Raw genomic sequence first — 27601 nt, 5'->3', positions numbered from 1 at the left:
ACCAAAACAAGATTTTGGAGAGTCCTTAATTTCCATTCAAACTCCTTCATGACTCTACTGGCCAGACATTATTATGTTTGCAAATGAACCTTCAGATCCACAACGTATTCATGTCAATGATTTACAACATCTTCCCCTAATTTTTCATGTAACATTGTCCACTACTTTAGTACCAAGTAAGTCGAACATCAACTGACTTATTGCATGTGCTTCGGATGTTCTTCTATCCATTTATAGTTCCTCTCCAGAGATAACTAGATTAACAAAACTGAACTGGTAATCTAAAGACAGATGAAACACGATTTGAAGGAATAAACCTAAATGAGGCTTTCAAGCTTCTATAAAAAACACAACTAAGGATATGAGCTCACTTAAATTTAATAACACGGAAGCACTGTAATCTAAAAATGTGCTGCACTGGATTTGCTCGACAAACTTGGACCCAATGGTTGAATGATCCGTTATCCTAATATAGAATCCATTCAAGACACATATCCTCTACACACAGGGCTTTTCCCAACCATATTTTGCTTTACAATTTCAACTGAGAATTAAGTGTAAAGGTCTGCAATATTTGTACAATAAGGTCTGTTGATGTAAATCTTATAACCACTATGGCTATACACATTGGAAATTTTTCCAATGCAATTGCTCCCCCCCACCCCCCCCGAGGGTGACACAAGTATTTGTAGATGCTAGAATCTGGAGCAAAAAAGTAAACTGCTAAAGGAATTCAGTGCATCTAGCAGCATTTTTGGCTTTGGGGGGGGTGGTGGAGGGGAGATAGGGAGTAATTGTTGATGTGACCTGAAGCGTCAACAATTCCTTTTACCCCATAGATGCTGCTTGACCCACTGAATTCCTCCAGCAGTTTGTCTTTTTGCTCCAGATTCCTCCAGAGAGCCTTTTTTGGGACTTCTCAAAGACAATAGCTGACCGTGACTGACAGATGGATTTTTATCTCCTAGTTAACTTGAAGTGTAGCTGGTTACTACACCATGTTCTTACTAACAACACTAGATCATGAAAACTTGGACTTAAATATTTAAATGTAAACTGATCCCAGTAATGAAGAAACCAACAGAACTGCACTAATTTCATGAAACTCTTCCTTGTTAATTGAAGACAAGACAGACTGACACCTGTGATGGTGGGATTGCACATGAGCAACTGCACTATGTGTGTGTTCTCTGGAGTTTGGAAGAATATGACAATCTCCTTGAAACATACAGAATTCCTAGAGAGTTTGACAGGGTGGATGCAGAGAAGATGTTTTTCTAGGCTGAGGAATCTAGAATCAGGGGTCAATCTCAGAATATGGGGTAGCTCATTTAGGATTAAGAGGAGAAATTTGTTCATTCGGAGGGCGGTGAATCCTTTGCAATCTTGGGAGGGCTGTGAAGCCTCAGTAACCGAATTAATTCAACATTTCAACAGATTCCAGATCAAGGGAAATCAGGGATATGGAGATTGTGCAAGAAAACAGCTTTGAGGCAGATTAGCAAGATCTTGATGACCGGCAAAACATGCTTAAAGGGCCAGATGGCCCACTCTGGCTCCTAATCCTAGTTCTTGTGTAATGAAATGCATAATGATGCATCACAAAGTATTTAAGATCTACTTTAGTGTTGCTGTTGTATGCTGTCAATACTAATATTGTTAGGAAACCATTTATCATAGATCTTCCAAAGTGTTCATAATGCCTTAGCTAAAGAACTGACCAATAAACACCAAATTTAAAATCTCGCTGAACCATCAATAAATGAATTATGTTGAAATACTAAACATAACAGGATTTCATTACATTCTGATTGCCACCAAGCAAAAATATGCACGATTGTCGGAAAGACCACTGTTCCACTGACCTCCACCCCATTGTGGGAAAAAATCCCAACAGGCTAATTTAGGAAAAGCTTTGTCTGCAGTCTCCATTGCTCAACCTAAACAACTTGATTATATAACACCAACCCTAACTAGTCACTGGTCTATTGATTTGGATATGAACTGAGCCTCAGCATAAGCGTCCCAGACATCTTCCATCCTTTCTGCTTTCACTTAACATTTTTATTACATAATTTAACTATGCTATGTATTTGTTTCATTATTAATGAGGGAATACAAGAAAACATATACAAGGTGGAGACAGTTATTCTTTCCAAGTCTTTCTGGGAAAAATTTCCATTTTGTGCTCCATCTTGGTATAGACACTTAGTTTTCTTTATTTAAGTAAAAAGATGGATTAATCTAATAAACTTATTGCTAACCACATGATACACACGCAAACTAGGTTTTCAATGATATTGATATTTTATTCAACAGCACTGTTTTGTGCCTGAAGCAATACAAGTCTAAAACACTTTTAATCAGCTGCAAAACTTTCTTCTAAAATATAGTAACATTCATGGTTGAAGCTATAACCATGGATACAGACTGCTGCTTCACTGCTATTTAATACCAAAATAGAAAATCATAAGACTTACTGAATCATGGTCTTCAAAATTCCAAAATGAGCTATAAATTTAAATGGGCTTTCATGTCAAATTATATTTCTGAATCTATGACAACCATAAAGATTTAAAAATGAAAACAAGCTTTTCCTTCTGAAAAAGGGAAATGATCCAACTGCTCACTTAAAAAATATTTAAAAAAACAAAAGCACTTTACTTGCCTCCCAACCTCCTGCTCCTACCCTTAAAGTTTCCCGATGTGCTGTAGTAAAGTCTCCATTTATGACTCCTATTTCACCTTCTGGGTGGCAACATCACGTCTCTATGGCGCTATGAATTGCAGAGCCAGTGACGTGTTTATGGAGAGACACTTCCTGCAGGTGTGATGTTTAAAGAGTGAGTCATCATCAGTACCCTTTACAGAAAAATTCAAACCATTAAAGAATTATGACCAATATTAAAATTTTCAGAACCTGTGTGGGAAGAGGTTTTTTTTCCACTTAAATGGTGAGTTTTGGTGACAATATACTTTTGGGTTCACTTGCTTCTTAAAACAATGTTTTCAAGTCAAGTGCTCACTGACCCTTGACAGCGTGAGAAAGGGTACTGATCAAAAATAATATCATTACCACCTAAAGTCCTTCATTTTTCTCTAAATGGAATTCAATTTCCACACAAAAGTAAACTATTCAAAAATGTCTTGGAATAGCAGAAGAGGGGAAGAAGTCCAATTGAGAACAGTTTTTTTTCCCCATGATGGTTATCTTTTATAAGAACTATGAGAATACAATGTCATTGTACTTGTTGCATAAAATGCTTTGAAGGGGACAAAGATGTCATAAGCAAAATATGTACCTCCCTATATCAAGGATAAACTACATGCAAAAGTTCAAAGTTTCAAAGGTAAACATTTTTTTCCTACAAGCATAATATTTAGACAAGCTACATCAAGGTGTAGAAAATGGATGGGGCTTTCTTAATTTGAAGTACTGAACTGCTTTATTAATCTTGTCTTATTTGTCTTGAGTTACCAAATGAATAACAGAAATTGTTCAACAGTTGTTTTTCAGATAATCTGGAGATATCTCATTGTGAAGACTATTGTTGGTGCCTGAAAGTAGCTTTGCGAAGTGACCATTCTATTGCCCACCCTAATCAGATACTACTAAACCTTATCGACAAACTGAATTATATGGGTGCATTTTCTATTAATTTCTCCTCCATCATCCCACCTATTCCCAAAGTTGCTGACGTTTGTTGGGGTATGGTTTAGTTAGTGCTGGAAAGTCTGGATGCATAAGAAAGTTCTGAAGGGCAAAGGAGTGGAGGTCAGAGGGGTCTTGGTGTTCTAGTACATGAATCCACAAAAAGTTAGTAGGCATGTCCAACAAGTAGTTAAGAAGGAAAATGGTATATTGGCATTCATTGTAAAGGATTTGGATTTTTAAGAATAGGGAGATTTTGTTATAGTTGTACAGGCCACACCCAGAATACTGTGCACAGTTTTGGTCCCTTCATCTAATAAAATGATGTAGTAGCATTGGAAGGGGTCCAAAAGTGGTTCCCTAGGCTAATTCCTTGGGTTGTCCTATCAAGAAAGGCTAAACAGTTTGGGTTTCTATTTCTTGGAGTTTAGAAGAATAATGTACAAGATGATAAAAGGCATAGATCGAGTGGACAGTCAGAGACTTTATCCCCAGGGTGACAACAGCTAACACGAGGGGGCATAATTTTAAGGTGATTGGAGGAAGATACAGGAAGGATGTCAGGAGCAAGTGTTTTTTTTAAAACAGAGTGGTGGGTGTGTGGAATGCACTGCCAGCAGAGGTTGTGGGGGCAGATACATTAGGGACATTTAAGAGACTCTTAGATAGCCACATGAATGATAGAGAAATGGAGGGCTATGTGGGAGGGAAGGGTTAGATAGATCTTAGAACATTACAGCACAGTACAGGTCCTTCGGCCCACATGTTGTGCTGACATTTTATCCTGCTTTATGTTCTAAAAATGGGTAACCATATTAAAACATAGAAGGATCCTAAGTGGGTTCCTCAGGGTAGATGTTGAGATTATTTCACTGGTGGGAGAGTCACAAACAAAGGGGTCGTAGCTGCGAAGGTTGGTCACTTAAAATTGAGGTGCATAGAAATTTCTTCTTACAGAAGGTAGCAAATCTCTGGAATACTCTGCCACAAGGGTTGTGGAGGCTAGATTGTTAGATATGTTTAAAGTGGAGGTAGATGAATATTTGAAAGATCAAAGAATTGAGGGTTATGGGGAACTGGCACAGATTTTTCCTCCATGATTATCTGAACCAAGATCAATTTCTGCAGCGAATCGCATTTTCATGGGCCTAGTTGAAACCAGTACATGGAAGCAGTAGAAATGTGAAAATAACTAAACATAATCAGATGGAGATCAACACTGCAATTAAATGCAACCCACCAAAGGAGGATATAACAGCTTCTGTGAATTTGGATATCATGAGGTATGCTGCAGCTGGGTGACAGGCTGAAACTGTGACTACAGAAATCCTCCAGTAGGTAAAAGACCAGAAAATCATTAAGAGTAAAGACTCCAATTTGTGCATTATTGGTAATTGTTTCAAGGAAAAAATTTGTAAATTAAACATGTTTTAAAAAAAATTACTGTAACTGAAGACTTTTAGAATTTCTCGCCTTTAATAAATAAGGGCAGGCATGGTAGTGTAGTGGTTAGCGTAACGCTATTACAGCACCAGCAACCCGGGTTCAATTCTGGCTGCTGTCTGGAGGAGTTTGTACGTTCTCCCCGTAACCGCGTGGGTTTCCTCCGGGTGTTCCAGTTTCCTCCCATATTCCAAAGGCGTACTGGTTAGGAAGTTGTGGGCATGCTATGTTGGCGCTGGAAGCGTGGCGACACTTGCGGGCTGCCCCCAGCACATTCTACGCAAAGATGCATTTCACCGTGTGTTTTGATGTACATGTGACTAATAAAGATATCTTGTCTTATCTAAATCCCATTGGTTTCACATACCTATCTTCACCGCCCTCCCACCACCCCCCCCATCCGTTTTAGGCAACAATTCATTCATTAGATGGGGAGAATGCTTGAATGTAAAAAGTCACCATCCAATGTATCTTTACTACAGCACACATGGAAACAAGCTGTTAAGGGCAATACTTTCTTGTAAAACAGAGCCAACTTGCAACCAAATTGTGAATATTAAACGCCAACTATTAATTTAAAGAAAAAGTAAAAAAATAATTGACTATGCTGTCATATACAAGGGCATTTTCTCTAAAATACAAATCTCAATTTGAGAATAGAGCTTACCTTGGTACTCCATCCATGGAGGTGGAGCCTGTAACCTTGGGCACCTGACAATTTGCTGCTGAAGCCAGTTTTAAGGCAGCTGTTGGAACAGTATTTAAAGTTCGTGGTATATGACGTGCATTCAGACTGGTGACAGAATTAACAGCAGCTACTGAGCTGGGTACACCTATACGAAGGCTGTTGCCAAGCAAAACCTGAGGACTTGAGTTCGTAGTATTTCCATGGTGACTCAGTGCACTATGGGAAGTTGCTGTCTGTGTGTTGCTGCAGGATGGCAGTAAGGCTGAACCTGCTGCTGATGATGATGATGATTGACTGGTTTGTACAAGTGCCGTAGGCGTGGTACTAGTGAGGTGTAAGCCCTTGTACGATCCTGTAGGAAGTATATAAAAAAACAGAATTAGAATACTTGCATGATCTTGAGGCCAGGGCAAGGAACAACTAATAAAAAGATTTTAATTAATGTTGGTGTACATTGAAGTCTGTTTGCATTTGGGAAGGCATCATGACCCACAAGTTCACATTTCACCAACTTCATTGCACACTAAAGGAACAAATGCCACAGAGAGCTAGAGCAAGCCAATAGATGCAAATGACATGACAAAGACCTGATCACATTTGTTCTGCTTTGTGGAAGGAGGAATAAGGGCAGGCTTTAAAAAGCTTTGTCACAGTCGAGTACTAATAATGCTTGGAAAGGTTCAATGATTGAGGTCCTCTCAGAAACTTGACATTTGTTTTCTCAGAGCATTTGTCAATGAGCAATTCCAACATGTAAAACCTTTTTCCTACAAAGATAAAAGACTAACCCCACATTTTTAAGGTCATAGCTACAAAGCATGTTTTCAACAAAATGATGAACTTCAGATTACCTGCTTACTTATTTCAATTAATACTCATTTCAACCAGGAACAGTTCCAATCCACTTATCTTTAAATAGAAATTCTGCTTCCCAAGTTCAATCAAACCTTGCCCAGTTAAATTTTACTTCTTTGTATATGCCCTGCTGATCTCCCATTTTAAATCAGCAGATACCTAAAGTTAGGATGGGAAATTAATTTAAGTATTATATAAGCTATATCATTACTAATGAAATTATGCTGCTCTTAAGGATTATAATTTAGAAATTATTAAAAGATGCATTAGATAAGAGTTTTTTTTTTATAATGGCCATAATTTGCCATAGAAAGTATGAATGGCATCAGTTGTTACACATGCCTTCAGTTGGCTGTAATTAACAGTTACTTTGCTAAGAGTACTTAAGACTAAAATGGGCAAGATTCAACTTTATGATATGTTTAGCTCAGCCATAGGGCAATTATGCAAATTTACCATTGGTCAATGCAGTTTTTGTCATTGTTGAAGTGCAAAGATTTTGCAAAGCCACTGGCAGTGCATAACAACCTTTAATTATATTGGTATTGGTTTATTATTGTCACTTGTACCGAGGTACAGTGAGTTATACATCTGCCTCCAACACAAGGTTGTTATACCATTTACACAAATAAATGGAGAACAATTAGCCTCACCATTATTTTGACAGCAATGAGCTTAACATCTTTTTCCTCCACATTTGAGTGCCACAAATATGGCAATTATATTTCAAAAAAATTGTTGCACAATACAGTTGAAAAAGTAGGGTGAGAATGAATAACAAATTCTCTACAAAGTAAACTTTCACCTACATGCTCCTTTTCATTTCTGAAACCACCAGCACTTAATTTTCTAAATTGTTTCTCTCTCTCCACTTACCCCCCAAAACGTTTCATTTTGTGATAATCTAGATTTACCTGAGGCTTGGAGGACACCGTTGATTCCAAGCACCACTTCCTCCTTTGCTTTGAATGCCATCAATTGTTCGGATGTCATTAAAGCTGAGGCTGCAAATTGTGCACTGACTGAATCTAATGTTTTTGAAACAGAACCCTGTCATATAAGAATATAGAACAAATTATACAATAATTAGAAATATTCCTGTAAACAACCAAAAAAATTAAATTTTTAAATGGACAATCATCTACAGCTCTAGAAATATTTCTATTGTTGGTATTCAATGAAATTTATGAAGAACTAATTATGATTGCATGGTAATTGTGTAATTTCATTTAACATTCAAAGATCTTACAAATAATGGCAGGATGTTCTGAAGTGGCTTTTGCTGCACTGAATAAGTAAACATTTTCCATAGTTTCACCAGGCACTTCTTTCCTTGATTGATTTGTTTTTTTTTGCAGGATTGAGCTCATAACCAGAAATAACATTGCTGATAGCTGCAGCTGTTGTCTCATGTACAAGAATATGCACAAAATATTCTAAAATATTAATTTACACGCCAACTCTACTTGATAATTTAGGGCCTAGCAAAACGGTTTCCCATCTTTAATTGCTAATTTTTTTTTAAAGTACCAAGTTACCACAATCCTAATCTTGAAAACACACAACTCCTTCAACCTTGCTGTAGTGGTGGCTTAAAGGCAGATTATGCATCACTATTACATACAATACTTTCAACTATTGATCAAAGCTCAATATTTGTATCTCTTGTATTTGAATTTGCCTTGCTCTATTTTCCTTCAAAGACATAGTTTTGTTTTATATAAAGCTATCAAAATCAACATTTGTTTCTTGTTATGTGGAACAATACAGGTTTTGATTATGAGACTGTACTTAAAGGAGCAATTCTACATCTAAAAGTCATGCTGCTTTTAAAGTAACATACTTAACTGAACAGGGCTTACCTGTGAAGAATTGGAGCCTGAATTACTATGTGCTAGCTGCTGCTGAATCTGTGCAAGTTGCTGTTTCTGCATCAGTACTAGTTGCTGTTGATGTTGCTGGTATTGTTCTGCTGTAAATGCTGAACACAAATCAATTTATTAAGGCAAATTTGATGCAGAAGTTACACTGAAGCAAGCAGCACCTGCCATTTTCAGAATTTGGACTACGTAAACATAACAGCACCACATTGAACACTCATTATAAATATTGATTTGATATGTTCACCAAGCCAACTTTTCCCAATGCACCCTGATGATACCCCTTATCATCAAGATATTGATTTATCAAACCAATCTTTCCCACAAATTAAGACTAGTCATCTCAATACAATTGGATTTAATTTACACATCTGATCAATTGAGATGGAAATTTTTAAAAATTCTAGAGTAGGGAAAGACAGCACCAAGACAAAACACACACACACAAAGACATTGCATTGAAAACTTGCTGATTACAATAACAAAATGAATCTTCATACTCCACACAAGTAGCTGTAAACATCGAGTACACATAGAATCTTATCATTGTTAGCCCACATCAGCAGACATCAGCCAATAATTGGGATGTTACAAGAACATAAAGAGGACATATGGGTTCTTTGCAATTGGTGAATCTACCCCAGTGCTGTTTTCCAGCACTTTTCCCATATCCCTCAATTTCTTTACTATCCAGAGATCTATCCATTTGTTTTGAATGAACACAATGACCAAGTTTCCATAACCAAGATATAGAATTCCAAAGCTTCACCAAGTGAAGAAATTTCACATACTCATCCCCAAGCATTTTCTTATTCTCAAAGTGTACCTCCTGGTGCTAGGTTCCTCAGTCAGCAAAACATCTTCCTCCTTTCTCAAAATCCCATCTAGTCTAGTATCAGCAGCAAACTTTTCATTCCCTCAGCTAAATCAGTAATATGGAGCGTGAATAATGGGCTCCAAATTCCATTCCCCAAAGCACCCCACTGGTCACAACTCAACAACCCCATAAAGATTCATTTATTCCCACTATTTGCATTCTGTCCAAAAGCTGATTTTCAATCTACCCAAGTACATTACTCCCAACTCCATGCATTTTAACCTCGTTAACCAACCTTCTATGTTCGACCTTATTGCAAATATTCCAGAAATTCAAATAAACAACATCCACTGGTTCCTTTGTATCAACTCTGGTAGTCACGTCCTCAAAAAAACTAACATACCTGTCAAACATGATTTCCCTTCATAAATTAATGCCAACTCTGCTCAATCCTATTACTCTTTTCAAGGTGTCTTATTATTACATCCCTAATTATAAATCCCAGTATTTTTGCCCCCATCATGGATGCAAGACCAACTGGTGGGTTGCTTCCTTATTTCTCTCCTTCTTTCCTTAAATAGTGGGGTCACATTTGCTATCCACCAATCCACAGAATTCCAGAACAGAGGAAGATAATAACCAGAGCATCAATCTCTAAAGGCCTGTACTTCAAAACTCTGGGATGTAGATTATCAGGTTCTTGGGATTTATCAGCTTTCAAGCTCACCAACTTCACTAGCATTACTTTTTTGACCAAATTGTTAGAATTAGTGTAAATATTTGGGCATTAAAAAAAGGCTGGAGAAATAAGTCAGCATGGAGTTTGCTGACCAGATTAGTCATGCAATTCTATAAGTAATTCAAGTCATTAGAATTTCACTTGTATTTTACACATCATTTAACAACTCATTAAAATGCAAAGGATCAGGATTGATTTTCTAACCACCTACAAAAACCACAGAATGTTTGTTCTTCATTCAAGTAGAATCTTATAGCACTATACAAACTCCCAACATAACTATTGCCAAATTAGTGTACATGCAACAAGCCAAATTGCACGAGCTGTTAATTTCTATTATTATAATTGTATCCTTAAGTGGACTACTTCTGAAACACTCATTAATGCCCTTGTTACCTCCAGACTTCAATTCAATTTCAGTGCACACCTTGCTAGTCTTCATTCCAACTCCTGCAAATTGTTATTTAAAATCCTGCTGAGTTCCAACTTCCAGTTAAGCAATACCTTAGTTTTAAAATTCTTATTTCCCCCCCACCTCTCCTCAGCCTTGCCCCTTTCTCTGTAATCTTCGCAGCCCTACAATTCACCAAGATCAATGTACTTCTGTTCAAGTCCCTTGACCAATCTTGATTTAACTGGTTCACCAATGGCAGACTTGCTTTCAGCTGCCAAAGCTTTAATTATACTGCACCCACAAGATGCAGGCATGTCCCCAAAATGTAAATACTCCTATAACTATTTGATCATCCATGAACTTATTTGCTCTTAAGTCTCTGGTTTCCTTTCCTCCTTCAAGGTACTCTGCAAAATCTACTTCCTTGACCAACCTTTTGATACTTTGCTGCATTAAAGCTGCAATGAAGACACAACACATTATTGCAGTTTACTCAGTGAAATTAAACATTCCAGGCTTAGGAGACAGTTGGAATGTAATTCACCATGTAGTAGACGGTTAAGGAAATCCTACAATTATGAAACTGCACATCATACTTTGAGCTACCTAATCAGGCACATGGAATTCAGGGCGAGCTGGCTAAATAGAACCAAAATTGGCTTGGTGATAGGAGACAGAGGATAGCAATGGAATGATGTTTTTTCTGATTGGAAGCATGTGACTAGGGGTGTACAGGGATTGGTACTAGGACCATTGCTGTCTGTGATATACTTTAACTATTTGGATATGATGTATGATTAGTAAGTTTGTGGATGACATGAAAATTGGTGGTATGCATAGCTTAATCAGGATATAGATCAGATAAAAAAAAATTGATAGAATTTAATCCTGACAAGTACTATGTGTTGCACTTTGTGAAGTCAAATAGGGGTAGGACTTGTACAGTAAATGGTAGGGCACTAAGGAACACCGATGAACAGAGAAACCTAGGGTTTTAAGTCCGAAGTTCCCTGAAAGTGGCAATAGAGGGGTAAGGTAGCATTTGCCATGTTTGCCTTCACAGGCTGGAGCATAGAATACAAGTGGGACATAACGTTGCAACTTTACACAACACTGGTTAGACTGCACTTGGAATATTGTGTGCAGTTATGCTCGTCACACTAGGAAGGATGTGATTGCACTGGAGAGAGTGCAGAGGAGATTCACCAAAATGTTGCCTGGATTTGAGGACTTTAGTTACAGGAGAGACTGGCTAGGTTGGGCTTGTTTTCCCTGGAGTTAAGGAGACCGTCGGTTGATAGAACTATGAGTGGCATAGATAGGCATGATCTTTTTTCCATGGTAGGGGTATATAAAGAGGCAGAGGTTTAAGGTGAGAGGAAGGAGCTTTAAAGGGGATCTGAGGGATAAGTTTTTTTTGTTGATATCTGGAATGCACTGCCAGAGGTGGTAGTGGAATCAGATACAACTACTACATTTAAGAACCATTTAAAAAGACAATTAACTAGGCAAGGCATAAAAGGATACAGGCCTAATGCGGGCAAATGGATTTAGTGTAGATAGATGAAGAGGTCAGCATGGATGTGGTGGGCTGAAGGGCCTGTTTTCATGTTGTACAAGTCTATGATTTGTTGAAGTGATATTTTAAAAAAATGCAATTACTGTTTCACACAAACACTTGTGCCAAACTTACGTACTAATTTTTTTTGAAAAAGGACAAGCTCATGTTCTAATCTGAACCACAGCCAGTTATTAAGTCATAAACTTGTCTGTCAAAAAGATTCATAGCTTCTTGAATCCAATAACATCCTGTATCATGTCATTCTTATAAAATAGTTCATTCCACTCACTGTATATGCATTCAGATTTTAACAGAAATATTTCAATACAAAACCATGAACCTCACTCAGCCTTGGCACTAACAACTACTTATTATGCTGCATTTCTTTTCTAGCTAAGTCATGGTCACAGTTGATCAAGAGCAGTTGGATTAACTTATCTGTGTGTCTGGTGAATACTGTGTGCATCGTACACAGATAGAAATAGGAAATTTTTTTGCTACACACATTTCATTTGTGGTTGGAAAACAGCTTTGGAAAATTTTCTCTGAAAGAACTATTCTGTCAGTGCACTGACATTTTTAGCAGAGAGGATTGAACACATTATCCAAGAATTCAACAGATGAACAATAAAACTTTTTGATTAAAAAATATACTTGAGTGTCAAATGTTCTCTAGTAACAGGAAAGTGCTCAGCTATTAAGACAGTATAAAATGAAGGAATGGGTTCCCTATACGCAAGAGGGTTTCAGAGGGATATGGGCCAAATGCAGGCAAATGGGATTAGCCTACTTGTTGCTGCAAGTTTTTTATTGCACCTGTGCATACATGTATTCATGCACATGACAATAAACTCCACTTTGATGGGTACCATGGTCGGCATGGACGCTGGGCCGAAAGGCCTATTTCCATACTGTATTATTCTATGACTCTATAACAGTGGTCAATACAAACCATTACCCAGTCCATTCTCCACAGGCGCCACCTGAGTAAATTTAGCAGAGTTTTATTTCCCTGGTATATGCAGTCTTTTGCTTTTCAACTAATACTTTAAACTTTTAACAAACTATGGAAATTTCCAATTTTCACTTTCCCCAAGAACATTTGTTACCTATTAAGGGACAGTATAATGCCATATTTTATTATATTTATATAAATAGCAACTTCCAGTTCTCATACGGAATGCAGCAATTTTGCTGCTCTGAGTATGATGGCACTTGAGTTTTTCTTAATGTTTGAATCTAGAAATGTTTTGCAATACATACAAGATGCCCAACTGATTACTGAAGTGCTGTCACATACATGGATATCATAGGGTAACTTACGCATGTATGGATTAGGGTAGCCAAATGGTAAGAACCATGAACGATTCATCTCTAAACTAACACTGCTTATGGGTTCCCAAAATGATTGCAAGGTCAATTCCACTCCCCCCCACCCCCCCGAGAAATGTTTGCCACAGGTAGAGTATAGGATTCCTCATCTTTCCTTGATTTCACAGAAACCAGAGAGTAAACGCAATTCACACAAGTTAATAGCTTTTAGTACATCTCTAGGGCTGATGTATAATTATAATTTTAGTGCCGACTGAACTTGAGAGCAGGAATAAAACCCAGGGCTGCAACTCTAGTGCAGTGTCAAACTCTATGCAAAAAAACTGCTTAGGCTTTTCCCCCTTGAATTCCCTCCACTCTACATGTAGATAGTTAAGTGTTGAAAGTAAGACTTTTGCCACCCACAAAATATTTAAATATTATTGCAAGGAACTGTTGGTAACCACAGGAAATCCAGATCTGAAAATAGTCCCATCTTGGCAACAGCGCATAGCTCAAGCAGCAAACACCAAAATCAATATTTATGAAATAACCACGGGGGGTCCTAAGAACTTTTGATGCTGTAATTTTCTTCAGTATTTAAACTGTGGTACTACATATTTGTTGGAATTCTGATTAGGTAGTTTGAAATTGCCACAAAGCTGTTCATACTTAGCTATCTCAACACTAAACATTGGGTTAAAATGCTACTTAAAAAACAAAAGGTTTCAATAAAGATAACATAGCATTATTTGTGGAAACAATGTGTGAGATGAGTTTCAGATGCAGCCTGTGTTCAAGCAGTTTTATCTCCAAAACATTTTCTGATTGCAGAGATCTTATAGATCTAATTGTCTTTCACTTTCTCTATTGTCAAATTCAGAATTCAACAAAACTACTTCATTTGTAGTTTTAGATGTTCTGATGTGCTAATTATATTTCAACTACTTGCTGAATTATTAATCAGTCATTCTTCTTGATACAAGGGAGCTGAATGAACAAACCACTCAACGAACAGAGGAAGGGAGACACTTGCCTAGGGTAATGATAGAGCAAGAGATGGAGACAAAAAGAATAGCAATGAAACAGCAGCAAAGGCAGGAAGAGAAACTAAAGGTGAGGTATTGGCAATGCATATTCTGGACTTAATAGTTACACTGAAACTATGACACTATTGGTAGACAGATCCAGTAGACAATCGGAAGTGTCATGTTATGTTGAAATAAAACAGAATTAAAACAATACAAGTAATTTTAGGAGGGGTCCATATGCTCCCTCCACCCCCCACCAATTCCTGCTCTATCATTCAATATGATCTTGGCAGCTCAACTTCCCTGTTGGTTCCTTGCAGCTCTCAACTCCCTTAAAAAGGTCCATTTTGCCCTTAAAATGTGTACCAAGATTTCACCTCCAAAGCTCTCTGCGGTGGAGGATTCTAAAAACCCTTGACCCTCTAAAGAATTTGACACCTCTTTCAAATTCAAATCTAAATAAAAATGGGTAGAAACAGTAATGGAGACCATAAAATTAAAAGATTGTTGTACAAACCCACCTGCTCCAACATCCTTTATGGCAATCTGCATCTACTCTATATGCAACTCCAGACCTGCAGCAAGACACTCGGTTCAATGGGAATTACATCTGTCTAATTCATCACCCACATCTCATGATTGAAAAAAAATCCCCTCACACTGAGATCGCTAACTTACAACAGGAGTGATACCATAATAATGCAGCACCCTGGTGTACTGTAGCAGACTATACTTGCATTGTCCTCATTTATCCTGGACATTCACTAAGATGAGGTAAATGGCATTGAGTGTTTTTGTCAGCTACAAAGTCTTTAAAATCTATTAACTGGGACAGCAATTTTGGGTAGGTCAATAGTTGTTCTCACCTTATTAACACACAATTACCCATCATTAAATTCTTATCCCCTAACCCTATCTTTGAGCAAGTGTTGTTAATTATATACTGAGCAACAGAATGTTTTCCTGACCAGATGAATCAGATAATATTTGGAGAGGAACTGCAGCAACTTGAAGATCTGCTGAGTCCAACAGATATTTGTCTACATTAAGAAGCGAGGCAAGAGATACCAACAAATTTACCAATACTCAAATTTTGAATTTCTGCATTTCTACTGACCTAGCCATTTTACAGAAGATCTAGCTGTTGAACATATTGAAAGCCAAGAAACAGAATGAATTACATTGACTGGAGTGGCATATACTTGTAACATTGACTGATGATTTCTGTGTCTGGGAAAAAATTTTCTCCCAAATTTTGACTCTGTTGAATGTGAAATTTGTGAAAACAGTTGAGATATAGAACACATTAAACGAAAGGAATACACAACAAATGTGAAACTTAGAATCAAACAGGAAGTTGAAAATATAAAAAAAATCTGTAGATGCTAAAAATCTAAAACAGAAAATGCTGGAAATACTTGGGTGTGGCTGCATCTGTGGGAAGAGAAACAGAGACAGAGTTTCAGGTCAAAGACTCTTCAGAACAGGAGATTCAACTCATTACGCTTTTGACAAGTTATCGAAAAAGTTTTCCGACTTGCCACTTTCCAGTTCATTTCGCAGAGGCCTGTAAATCATATCCATTTTGTAATCTACCAAACAGCAAGTTTCATCATACCTTTATGTATTACACTGCAAAAAATTTCCCTCATTTTTTTCCTAAAATAATTAAAACTTGTGTTCTGATTATGGACATGTAACAATTTTGTACAAATTTCAGGCCCCTCTATAATCTGCTCTGAGGAGAATAATCAATTTCTCTAATCTGTCCACATGACTGAGGTGTAATTCTGTGCAAACCTCTTTGTACCCTCGAGTACCCACATCACCACATTCTTGCTGAAGTCTAACAAGTGATTGGTAATGCTTTGCTGTAACTTCCTGGTTTTTGCACTGCAAGTCCAGAATATAATGTTTTTCTTTCTTTAAAAAGATCAATCTTCGTGTGTGTGTGTGTGCTGGAAAGCATACAGAGGAGATTCACCAGGATCTGTCTGGATTAGTGCACTTTAGTTCTGGGAGAGATTAGTCCACCCCTCCACCCACCACCACCCCCCTCCCTCCCTGGAGTGCAAGAGGCTGTGGGATAACCTGAGGGAAGTATATAAGATTATGAGAGGCATAGCTAGGGTGGATGGTCAAAACCTTTTACCCCCATGTAAGAGGTATCAAAAACAGGAGGGCATAGTTTTAAAGTGAGAGGTAGGGGATTTAAAAGGGGCATTAGGGACAAGTTTTATTTTTAAGCAGAGTGGTTGTTATCTGGAACATGCTACCACAGGTGGTGGTGGAATCAGATACAATTACTCTGTTTAAGAGGCATTTAGATAGATACTTAAACAGGCAAGGCATAGAAGGTACAGTCCTGATGCAGATGGCAAAAAAATTGGCATGGATGTGGTGGGCCGATGGGCTTAATTCTATGCTGTACAAGTCCCTGACTATGAAATCCCATATTCCCACAAGTCCTTCAAAACTGCAACATTTATATCACCTCTCATTTGCCTCCCAAAAGCATCTTAGTTCTTTTCAGAGACACAAGAGACTGCAAATGCTGGAACACAAACAATCTGCTGGAGGAACTCAGTGGGTTGAGCAGCTTCTGTAGGAGGAAAGGAATTGTCAACGTTTTCAGTCAAAACCCTGCATCAGGACTCAGAGGGTTTTGACCCAAAACATCAATTCCCTTCCTCTTGCAGATGCTGCTCAACCTGCTGAGTTTTTCCAGCAGATTGTCTGTTGCGTTAGTTCATTTTAACTCCTATGTGCGTTTGCCATTTCAGCTACTTACGTTGGCCTGATTATCATCCTTACGAGGACACAACTACATACTCCTCTCCAGACTGAAGAGCAATCATTCACTACTACCCTCTACTTCTTAACCAGTTTTGCATTCATGCTGCCAGTACCACTTTAGTATCCTAGATTTCATTTTTTTTAAAAAATGACTTTAGTATTCCTTTTTAAAAGGTTAATACAACAAAGAACAGTACAGCACAAGAACAGGCCCCTTTGACCCACGATGCCTGTGCCGAATCATGATGCAAATTTAAACTAATCCCATCTCCTGGACCTGGGATATATTCCTCCATCCCCTGACTGTTCACGTGCCTGTCTAAGTGCCCCTTAAACATTGCTATTGTATCTGCTTCTACTACTTCCCCTGGCAATGTGTTCCAGGCACCTACCACACTGTGTAAAAATAAAACTTGCCTTGTAAATCTCCTTTAAACCTTTCATTTCTTTTCTTAGTTCTCTACTGTATTTTGCTTCATTTTCTATTAATAATCCACATAAGCTACACAATCTTACAGTTCATAATACTTATTTCACATATATACTTTCTATTCATTAATCTACATGTAAAATACACCAGAACACCCTTTTTTAAAACATGAAAATACAAAGCATCTTGCAGTTGAGCACTGTAAGCAATTAGAGCAAAAGTGATGAGCAATTACCATCGCTGAATGCTCCTTATGTATTCAGAAATAGATAAACGAAAAGTGTCAACTATATCATTTTTGAAATCACATTTATTTAGGTATGGTTAAAATCTGGAGAAGTGCTCAGTTAGCATTCAGACAGCACCTTACTTCAACTTTGACCAAAATGACAAACCATATGAGTACACAAGATGAATCCCAGCTAACAAGTTTAAGGTTGCAACTCAATTATCAAGATTTAGGCAGATGCCAACCCACTCAATCTTGTTGAACGCGTCAAGGTATCCATTTATGCCAACTATTCCAGCATATCCACGGGAGTCGATCAAAAGCAACAAAGGCAAGCTTGGGTGAGAAAATCAAAGATGCTTCAAGACAAATCAATGATAAAAAGCAGGAAGTTTGATTAATAAGGTTCAGTACTTGACATATTACAAACTAGTACAGAATTTCAATTGGAGAAATGACAAATACAAATCCCAATGTCTACAAATAGTCAGAACTAATCAGACCCAACTCTCTAAACAAACACCATGAATTTCTAATTTAAAAACAATGTAAAGATCCAACATTAGCTTACATGCCTTATGCTAACCATTCCAAATTCACCCAAAATCCTGGGAAATATAGATATTATGAACAGCACATGAGCCTGAAACTAAACCAAACAGAACACTGAAATAGAGGAATATATAGTCTGTGTGCAGGCAGCTTAAATCTTCAAAGTTAGTATCTAAAGCCAAAAAGTTTCTAGCTTAACATTCAAAATTTGTTAAAAGCATCATACAGAATTTCCTCATCCAACTAAATCAAGATGTACCAAATATTTATAAATCTGTCATTACTTATTCTGTAATAGCTAGCAAAACATTACATATATAGCCAAAGAAAATTACCTAAGTACACATCAAAAACAAATTTAACATTTCATTTTCTTTACTTGCAAACTGAATATATTTCAACTTCAGGCTGATAATTTGAATACCTTTCATACTTTTGAGAACAGTGGTTAAACCAACTGACCACAACTTCAGTAACTGTATCCTAAAAATTAGGTATGTGGGTACTGATCATTTGGTGAGAATTCATAATGCATCCACCATCATGAAGTGCTTTGAGAGGCTGGTCATGGCATGCATCAACTCCAGCCTCCCAGACAATCTCGACTCACTGCAATTCGCCTATCGCCAAAACAGGTCTACAGTGGACGCTATCTCCCTTGCCCTACACTCCGCTCTGGAGCATCTGAACAGTAAAGACACCTATGTTAGACTATTGTTTATTGACTACAGCTCTGCTTTCAATACAATAATCCCAAGCAAATGTGTCACCAAACTCCGAGACCTAGGACTCAACAACTCCCTCTGTAACTGGATCTTTGACTTTCTGACCAACAGACCGCAATCAGTGAGGGTAGGCAGCAATACCTCCGGCACGATTATTCTCGACACTGGTGCCCCACAAGGCTGCGTCCTCAGCCCTCTACTCTACTCCCTATACACTCATGACAGTGTGGCCAGATTCTGCTCCAACTCCATCTACAAGTTTGCAGATGATACCACCATTGTAGGCCGTATTTCAAACAGCGATGAGTCAGGGTACAGGAAGGAGATAGAGAGCTTAGTGGAATGGTGTCATGACAACAACCTTTCCCTCAATGTCAACAAAAGAGCTGGTCATTGACTTCAGGAAAGGGGGCGGTGTACATGCACCTGTCTACATCAACAGTGCTGAGGTCAAACGGGTTGAGGGCTTCAAGTTCCTAGGAGTGAACATTACCAACAGCCTGTCCTGGTCAAATCACGTAGATGCCACGGCCAAGAAAGCTCACCAGTGCCTCTACTTCCTCAGGAGGCTAAAGAAATTCGGTTTGTCCCCCTTGACACTCACCAACTTTTATCGATGCACCACAGAAAGCATCCTATCTGGATGTGTCATGGCTTGGTACGGCAACTGCTCTGCCCAGGACCGCAAGAAACTGCAGAGAGTTGTGGACACAGCCCAGTGCATCACGGACACCAGCCTCCCCTCCTCGGACTCTGTCTTTACCTCTCGTTGTCTTGGCGAAGCAGCCAGCATAATCAAAGACCCCGCCCACCCGGGACATACTCTCTTCTCTCCGCTTCCATCAGGTAGAAGATACAGGAGCCTGAGGGCATGTATCACCAAGACTTAAGGACAGCTCCTACCCCACTGTGATAAGACTATTGAACGGTTCCCTTAGACGATAAGATGGACTATGATTTCACGATCTGCTTTGTTGTGACCTTGCACCTTATTGCACTGCACTTTCTCTGTAGCTGTGACACTTTACTCTGTACTGTTATTGTTTTTACCTGTACTACATCAATGCACTCTATACTAACCCAATGTAACTGCACTGTGTAATGAACTGACCTGTACGATCGGTACGCAAGACAAATTTTTCACTGTACCTCAGTACAAGTGACAATAATACACCAATACCATTAAACAAACTCAAGCTTAATACATCAAGTCATCTACCAATTCCAACAAGTTCACTCTCCACAATCCACTGGTGCTTTTTACAGATGTAACACTAGTATTTTAGGCAGGAGTAAACAATTGATTCCCCAGCCCACGCTTTCAAACCAGGCTTCAAAGTGAATCTAGCAACTGAGGCAGCAAAGATTTTAAATTAACTTCAGTTTCCCAAGCATTGTCAGAAGATGTTCCTTTCAGGCTGTTTTGCCTTTCTATAAAACCTCTAGCGATACTTCTCCCACTTTACAATACCAAACTACTGCAAAATTACCAACATTTCCCAATCCTTAGCCACTTACCCATTACTACCAATATACAATCCAGTTTCCCACTATATCCCTCTGAAATACCCAGAATGCTTTGTTATTCTCCCACACTATTTACCCTTTTACTCTTCCTGCCCACCTCTTCAGAATTTCTTGCATACTTTCTCCCTGAAGCCTGCCATGACATACTGACGTAGATATAGTTCAGTAATCCTAATACTTTGAGATAAATTGCCTCTCTGATTAAGAAAATTCTTAAAGCACTGGTTTTTCATCCATATTCTTCCCTTGACATTTTAGTCCTAAATATTTCATTCCTTTGGAGGTCTATTTTCCTGAAATCATTTAATCATTATTGTTTTAAATCAGAAAAATATTGCAAATACTCAAACATCCAACTTGTCGCACGCCACCAGGAATTTAATATTGCCTCTCCACTGGTGGATTCCTTCCCCTGCTGTTCAAAAAGATGTGTGCATGACATTTCTATGCACCATTAAGAACATTGAATTCTTCCATGATTATATATGAGTCCTCATTACAATCTCATGAGCTGCCACTGCAGTACATGCAACAATCCTACTAGTAATATTTTCAAATACATTCAAGAAGACTGACAGCTTCTAGTAATGCCATTTTGGCAAATTTTACAATAGCAAGTTTCTCTTCCAGTCATATCATGATACAAAAATAAAATTACAAAGCAAATAACCAGATTGCATCATGTGCTGTTATGAAACATTGGTACAACTGGGATCAAATGGCTTTAAAAAATTCAAGACCGCCTCCATGCTTACCTCTTGCAATATTTCAATATTTAAAGCATAACTAAAAAGTTGATAACTCCTGACTGCACTTCTCACTTTAAAATATCTTCTTTTCAAAAATCAAAATTAGTTCACCAGTTACCACCTCAGTCTACTCTCAACATGGAAGGAGTTGTCAAAAGTGCTCAGGCAGCACCTATCAATAAATACAGCTCATCAGTTCTTAATTTGTATCTCACCAAGATCCTTCAGCTTTGGACCTTAGAACTTTTGAAATGTGGACTGAAAAGCTGAATTGCAGGTGGTGAGATGAGAGTGACTGCCTTTGAGATCGACAGAGCATTTGACTGAAAGTGGCATCAAGACGCCTGGTAAACTGAAGTTAATGGGCATCAAAAGAAAACTCTCCAATGGCATCACTGCAGGAGTTTCTGAGGAGAGTGTCATAGATCAAAGCATCTTCAGCGACTTAATCATTCCTTCCACTATGTCAGTAGCAGTAATGTAGAAGAGTGAAACATTTTATGCCCACATGCAGCAATTGTATACAGACATATTCCAACATGGGTTAGTATGTACCAAATAACATTAGTGCTACACAACTGACAGGCAACAGTCTTCTGCACAACCCCTTACTACTGTTGAATCCCCACCATCAAAATATGGCCTGCCACATAAAATGGCTACATGAACAGGACAGAGGTTGAGTATCCAGCTACAAGTAGCCTCCAGCTAGGGCAAGAGCAGCAGCAGTATGGGACCACCACCACCTGGAAGTTGCCCTCCAAGCCACAGACCATCCTGACTTGGAAATATATTGCTGTTCTTTCACTGTTGCTGGATCAAAATTCTGAAACTCTCTGGTTCAAGGTGGCAGCTCACCAGCAGCATTATCATCACCTCAAGGGCAATTAAAGACAGGCAATTAAATGCTTGCTCAGCCTACGAAACCCACATCCCTTAAATGAATTAAAAAAGTGAGTTATCTTCTGCTTCTCAAAGTCTTTTTACTATATGAAGACACAAGCAATTGAGATAGGATACTCATTTGCCTGACCAACAAAAACTAAGGAGCTTATCATCCAGAACAAAGCAGGCCACAACACTCCCATCATCCTAAACATTCTCTGGATGTCAAGCAGAGTCATCTATAAAGTATACTGGTAATAATCACCAAGGCTATTTTGAGAGCACCTGTCAAATCTGCAGCATCCACCCTCAGAGTCAACAAGAGCAGCAAGTACAAGTACCCTTCCAAAAGGCACACCGTCTGGACTTGCACACATTATCACTGACCTTTTGCCATTGATGGGCCCAAATTCTGCAACTCCCTACGGGAATACTTTTGCTAGAAGGATTGCAAAGTTTTAAGGCAATGGCTCCCTATTACCTTTTCAAAGGTATTTAGGGATTGACAAGAAACATTGGTCTTGCCGGTGAAGGCCAAATTCCACAAATAAAGTCACTACGAACTCCGTCAGGGGAGTTATGGTGACATTAAGATGTATATTAAATCTGCAAACAAAAATCTCTTTTTACTCAAAAGCATGCTATCCCAATTCCCAGCCCAAGCTTTTAATGCAATTAAAAGACTTCTCATAAAAAAGGACAAAATAAAAACATGTTGGATTAATTTCATGCACCCGGATTGGATAACAGTTTCACCTAGCCTGATCTCAGTTGCATCCACTCCAACTGAGGACTGTTGCACCAATTCACAACAAACCTGAAAATTTCTGTGACTATGGATAATATATTCCACAAAGTGGAATCGAGAAAGCAATTTGAAGTCTTACAAATTTGAGTTAGGAATTTATAGCAATTTTCTTGAAGTATTTGACATAGTAGTGATAGCACATTTGGTATTGATAGTATCCTATAGTGCTTCATGCATGAAATAAATCCAGTAATGGACCTGGACAACAGTTAAAGAAGTGCATCTTTTTCCAACATCACTTATTCGATTACAGGTACAGCACTCATGAGAATCTGGAAAATCTTTGTGTAAGCAACTGCAGGTCCCCATGGTCTCTGGCTGCATAGTCAGAATCATGTAGCATGGAAACAGACCTTTCAGCCCACTAAGTGTGCATCTCAAGCATCCACTAAACCATTTTTATTCCCCTCACATTCCCATTGACTCCCTGCAGATTCTACCACTCAGCTACATTCTAGGGGTAATTTATAGTGACCAATTAACCAATACATTGTTTGGGAGGAAAGTGGTGTTCTTGGAGGAAAGCAGAGGTCACGGAGAATATGTAAACATTCCAAACCATCTACCATCCCAAAAGGGGAAGTGGACCAAGGAATGGGAGATGAAATTTAACTCATGCAAACATGAGGTGTTGCACTTTGGTGAGTTAACCCAGGGCAGGACTTGCACAGTAAATGGTAGGGCCCTGTGGAGAGTGATGTTGAAAAGAGGGACCTAGGGGTACAAGTACACAATTCACTGAAAGTGGCGACAAAAGGTAGACAGGGTGGTGAAGGTGGCACTTAGCACGCTTGCCTTCATCGGTCAGGGTATTGAATACAGGAATTGGGGCATTATGTTCCAATTGTGCAAGTTGTTGGTGAGACCACACTTGGGAATAATATGCAGTAATTTGGTTGCCCAGCTAAGGATGTCATTAAGCTGGAAAGGGTGCAGAAAAGATCCATGAGGTTGTTAATGGGATAGAGTGGCTGGATAGGCTGGGACTTTTTCTCTTATAGTGTAGGAGGTTGAAGAGTGCCCTTAGAGGTATACAACATCATGAAGGGTGTAGATAAAGTGAATTGTCATTTTCCCAGGGTAGGAGAGTCTAAAACTAGAGACCATAGATTTAAGGTGAGAAGAGAAAGATTTAAAAAGGGACCCAACGGGAAACTTTCCACATAGAAAGTAGTGGGTATATGGAACAAGCTGCCAGAGGAAGCTGCAGAGGTGGGTACAATTAGAATTATTAAAAGACACTTAGACAGGTACATGGATAGAAAAGGTTTAGACGGTTATAGGCCAAACACAGGCAAATGGGATTGGCTGGGAGTGACATCTTGGTCGCATGGATGAGTTTGGCCCAAGTGCTTGTTTCCATGCTATACAACTGTGACTCAAACAGAACATTGCAGTCTAAAAGGATGTTAATTAGTGGTAGGAACCTCAATTCAGAAAGATCTGATTTAGTCACTTCCACATTTACAGCCATGCAAATGTACTGTATCAGTATTGCAAGTCTTTCAGTGAAATGGGATGGTTTTAATATACATTGTCATGCTTGGGAGCTTATTTTGAGGTTAACTACTTAAAAAAAATGCACAAAGTACCCTATTAAAAGACACACCCCACCCTCCCTGCGGTTTAAGTTTCTTTTGTTTCCTTTCTAGTTCTGACAAAGTGTCTTTGATTATTAACTTGTGTCTTTATCATTGTAAAAATGTATTAAATGTGTTGACAACTTTGGATCGTACTACCAAAGGGTGCCATCACACTTTACTTCAGAAGGACTGACCATTACAAACTTCAGTGGTGTCATCTAGCTTTAAAATTTTATCTTGCCGTGTTTAGTTTTTTTTGGGATATCCTAACGGTTCTGGAATTAAATCTAATTAACTTACTCCTGCTTAGAAATTAATATTGCAAAGTGCTTTACAGCCAATGAAGCACTGAGTGTAGGCACTGTCTGTAATGTAGGAAATATGCAGGGTCTCAAAAACACTACTGTAATAAGATCAGGTAATTTGCTTAGTGACACTGGTGGAGATAAATACTGGACCAGAATTTAGGGATGACTTCCCTGCTCTTGAAAGTGGGATCATTAATGACCACCCAGGTGTGTAGATGAGATTTGATTTAGCATTCCATTGGAATTTAGGATCTCTTGACAAAACAGTAGAATAGTACTCCAGTACTCCTTCAGTACTGAAATTTAAATTAAATGGTATAACTTGTCCATAATTTATTCACTACTGTTCAAAACAAAAAGCATGCAACAGGAATCAACAATCAACCACTCAAGTCCTGTATACTTATATTAAGAGCACTAAAGTCTGTATGTAAATGTTGATTTCCTTTAACATACAAGAATTAACTTCTTCTGCAATGTTGACTTTCTTCCCATTCCATTATGCAATTAAGGAAAGGTAGTAAGATTGCTAGTGCCAGCTAGGCAGTGACCATCGCCAAGAAGTCCAACCTCCTACCCTGACATTACTGAAGACAGTCTGGGGTTCACTAGTGACCAAGAATCAACTGGGCCAGCCATAGAAATACTGCATCTCAATAGGTAACCCACCTCTTCACATTCCAAAGACATTCTACCATTTCCTAGGCACAAGTCAGGAGCATGATGGAATATTCTCCACCTGCCTAGATGAATACAACTCCAACAACATTCAAGCAGCTTGCTATCATACCAAACAAAGCAGCTCTCGTTTGGGACCAGATATACTACCCAAGAAGAAGGTCCACTATCACATTCAAGGACAATAAGGGATGGCCTTGCCAGCAATGTCACATCTCCAATGATAAAAAGTTAGATTTGCTGTCTGTATATCTTGTTAATATGACAAAGCACAATGACCCAAGTGATAATTTTAGAGTTTATAGCAAAATGTCAATATTGTTTAAAAAATAAAACTACGAAAAGAAAAAAAGTTAGTATCTTTTATGATATTTAGGCCATTGCTCTTCAAACGTCACCATCAAGATGGACAAGGCCATCATATGCAAATTCCAATCCAAGTGACAAACAATTTTGACTTACAAATACATTGTCAATTCTTCATTAGTACTGCATTTAAATCCTGGAATACATTTCATAGCGCTATGGGAGTGCCTTCACCGGATGACTACAGCTGTACAAGGTGGCAACTCTCTACTGCCTTCAACAGCAATTAGGATTGGACTTCTAAATGCTGGCCTTCTTAGCAACATCCACATAATAAACTAATAAAAAAAAAATCACCTCATCTATTCTCCTGCATCTTGGCATCTTCCTCAAATATTTAAGCCACACTTTCCTTCTAACCCTCTGCTGATGAGGGGCACAACCATTCCCTATTTACTCCCATCAAAATCCTTCATTATTTTAAAAGCTTCTTAAAATTTTCTCTGCTCCTAACTTTATTCCACATTCTGCGATTTAGGAGCCAACTCCTTTGATTCATTCAATGAAAGGTCCTTCAGTGCAACATTGAATACTTTCCCACACAACCATGTTCCTCTGTCATCTCCATCAAATTTAGCTTTCCTGCACAAGAGTCAAATGTTTCTTTAGAAGTTGATCTGCATCACACCAGCATGATCTTTCAATTCTTGCTGCTCTTCACTTCATTACTGTGCCACAGATATATTTTAAAGATTGTGGATAACTGGTTATGTCTTACATAAAGATAAATGAATGGGTCTGAAGTTTCCCATATTTCCTTTGTCATTCTTTTTGCACGTGGACATGTCATGAGAAGATTTCAATTTGCTGGCACTCTGTCTCCCCTACCTCATTCATAATTGTTAACAGTCTCAAGTCTTCCCCTCAATCTCCCTCACCATAGAAATATGAACTCTGGAGTAAATGCCACCTGTACCATTTACATTTTACTGGAATAAACATCGTTGAATATCCTTGAGCACAGGATGATCTCTTTTTACTAATGCAAAGCCTTATTCCCTCTTCAGTGGTGTAAATATTTTGATAATTATACTTTATTCCACAGAACTCCAAGGGCAGAGTAGTAACTTTAAACTTTTATTTTAAAAGAGAAAACTTTAGACCAGAGAATATAATTTACTTTTCAATCACCAATGCCAGATACAGTTGCCAGAAACAAGGTTTCCTACACTTTGCTCAAACATATACCTCAGTCCCAGACCTTACATGATTTTTACTGCATAGCGATGAAGAATTCAATTTCCTGTTTAAAAAAAAAATTCCTAAATAGCAGTCAATTTGAGCTGAAGTAGAGCTGGTATGAGCCCACTAGAAAGTGGATAGAGAGTGCAAAAGATTTTTTTAAACTTACAAAATCACTGGATTAGATTTGAGCAAGGGTCAATCTTGTGTATAATTCTGGATTTCTGATTCTTGCCAACAGTGCACAACATTGAAACTTCCTACCTTCTCTCATCCACTCTGCATCATTTTGAGTCATACTCCTAAGACGCGCATGGCACATAACTTCTCCCATCATAAACTGATAACATTCTAACAGATGTCTCATTGGTGAACACTGTCTATTTGGCTGTTTCTACGATATTAGGGAAAT

At 38.4% G+C, this 27601-nt stretch overlaps 1 protein-coding gene and 1 long non-coding RNA gene across 4 annotated transcripts in view; one reads left to right on the top strand and one right to left on the bottom strand.

The window, feature by feature from the left end:
* LOC127570531 (uncharacterized) overlaps nucleotides 1-4318 on the top strand; it is a 63659-nt gene extending 59341 nt beyond the window's left edge. The window contains exon 3 of the long non-coding RNA XR_007956367.1: nucleotides 3507-4318. This is a non-coding gene — a long non-coding RNA (uncharacterized LOC127570531). The remainder of the gene's footprint in view (nucleotides 1-3506) is intronic.
* LOC127570530 (enhancer of polycomb homolog 1-like) overlaps nucleotides 1-27601 on the bottom strand; it is a 156788-nt gene that overhangs the window by 1900 nt on the left and 127287 nt on the right. For 2 of the 3 annotated variants that reach the window (XM_052016185.1, XM_052016184.1), the window contains 3 exons: nucleotides 8501-8619; nucleotides 7553-7688; nucleotides 5763-6135 (listed from right to left, as the gene is read on the bottom strand). In XM_052016185.1, the coding sequence (XP_051872145.1) occupies nucleotides 5763-6135; nucleotides 7553-7688; nucleotides 8501-8619 (628 nt within the window). Of the gene's footprint in view, nucleotides 1-2668; nucleotides 2822-5762; nucleotides 6136-7552; nucleotides 7689-8500; nucleotides 8620-27601 lie in introns of all 3 variants that reach the window. The other variant, XR_007956366.1, reaches the window with a different exon arrangement.

Source organism: Pristis pectinata, chromosome 5 (genome assembly GCF_009764475.1).
Source record: "Pristis pectinata isolate sPriPec2 chromosome 5, sPriPec2.1.pri, whole genome shotgun sequence".
NCBI lineage: Eukaryota > Metazoa > Chordata > Chondrichthyes > Rhinopristiformes > Pristidae > Pristis > Pristis pectinata.
The sequence above is the reverse complement of the archived record's forward strand: the minus strand, read 5'-3'. Positions and strand labels throughout refer to the sequence as shown.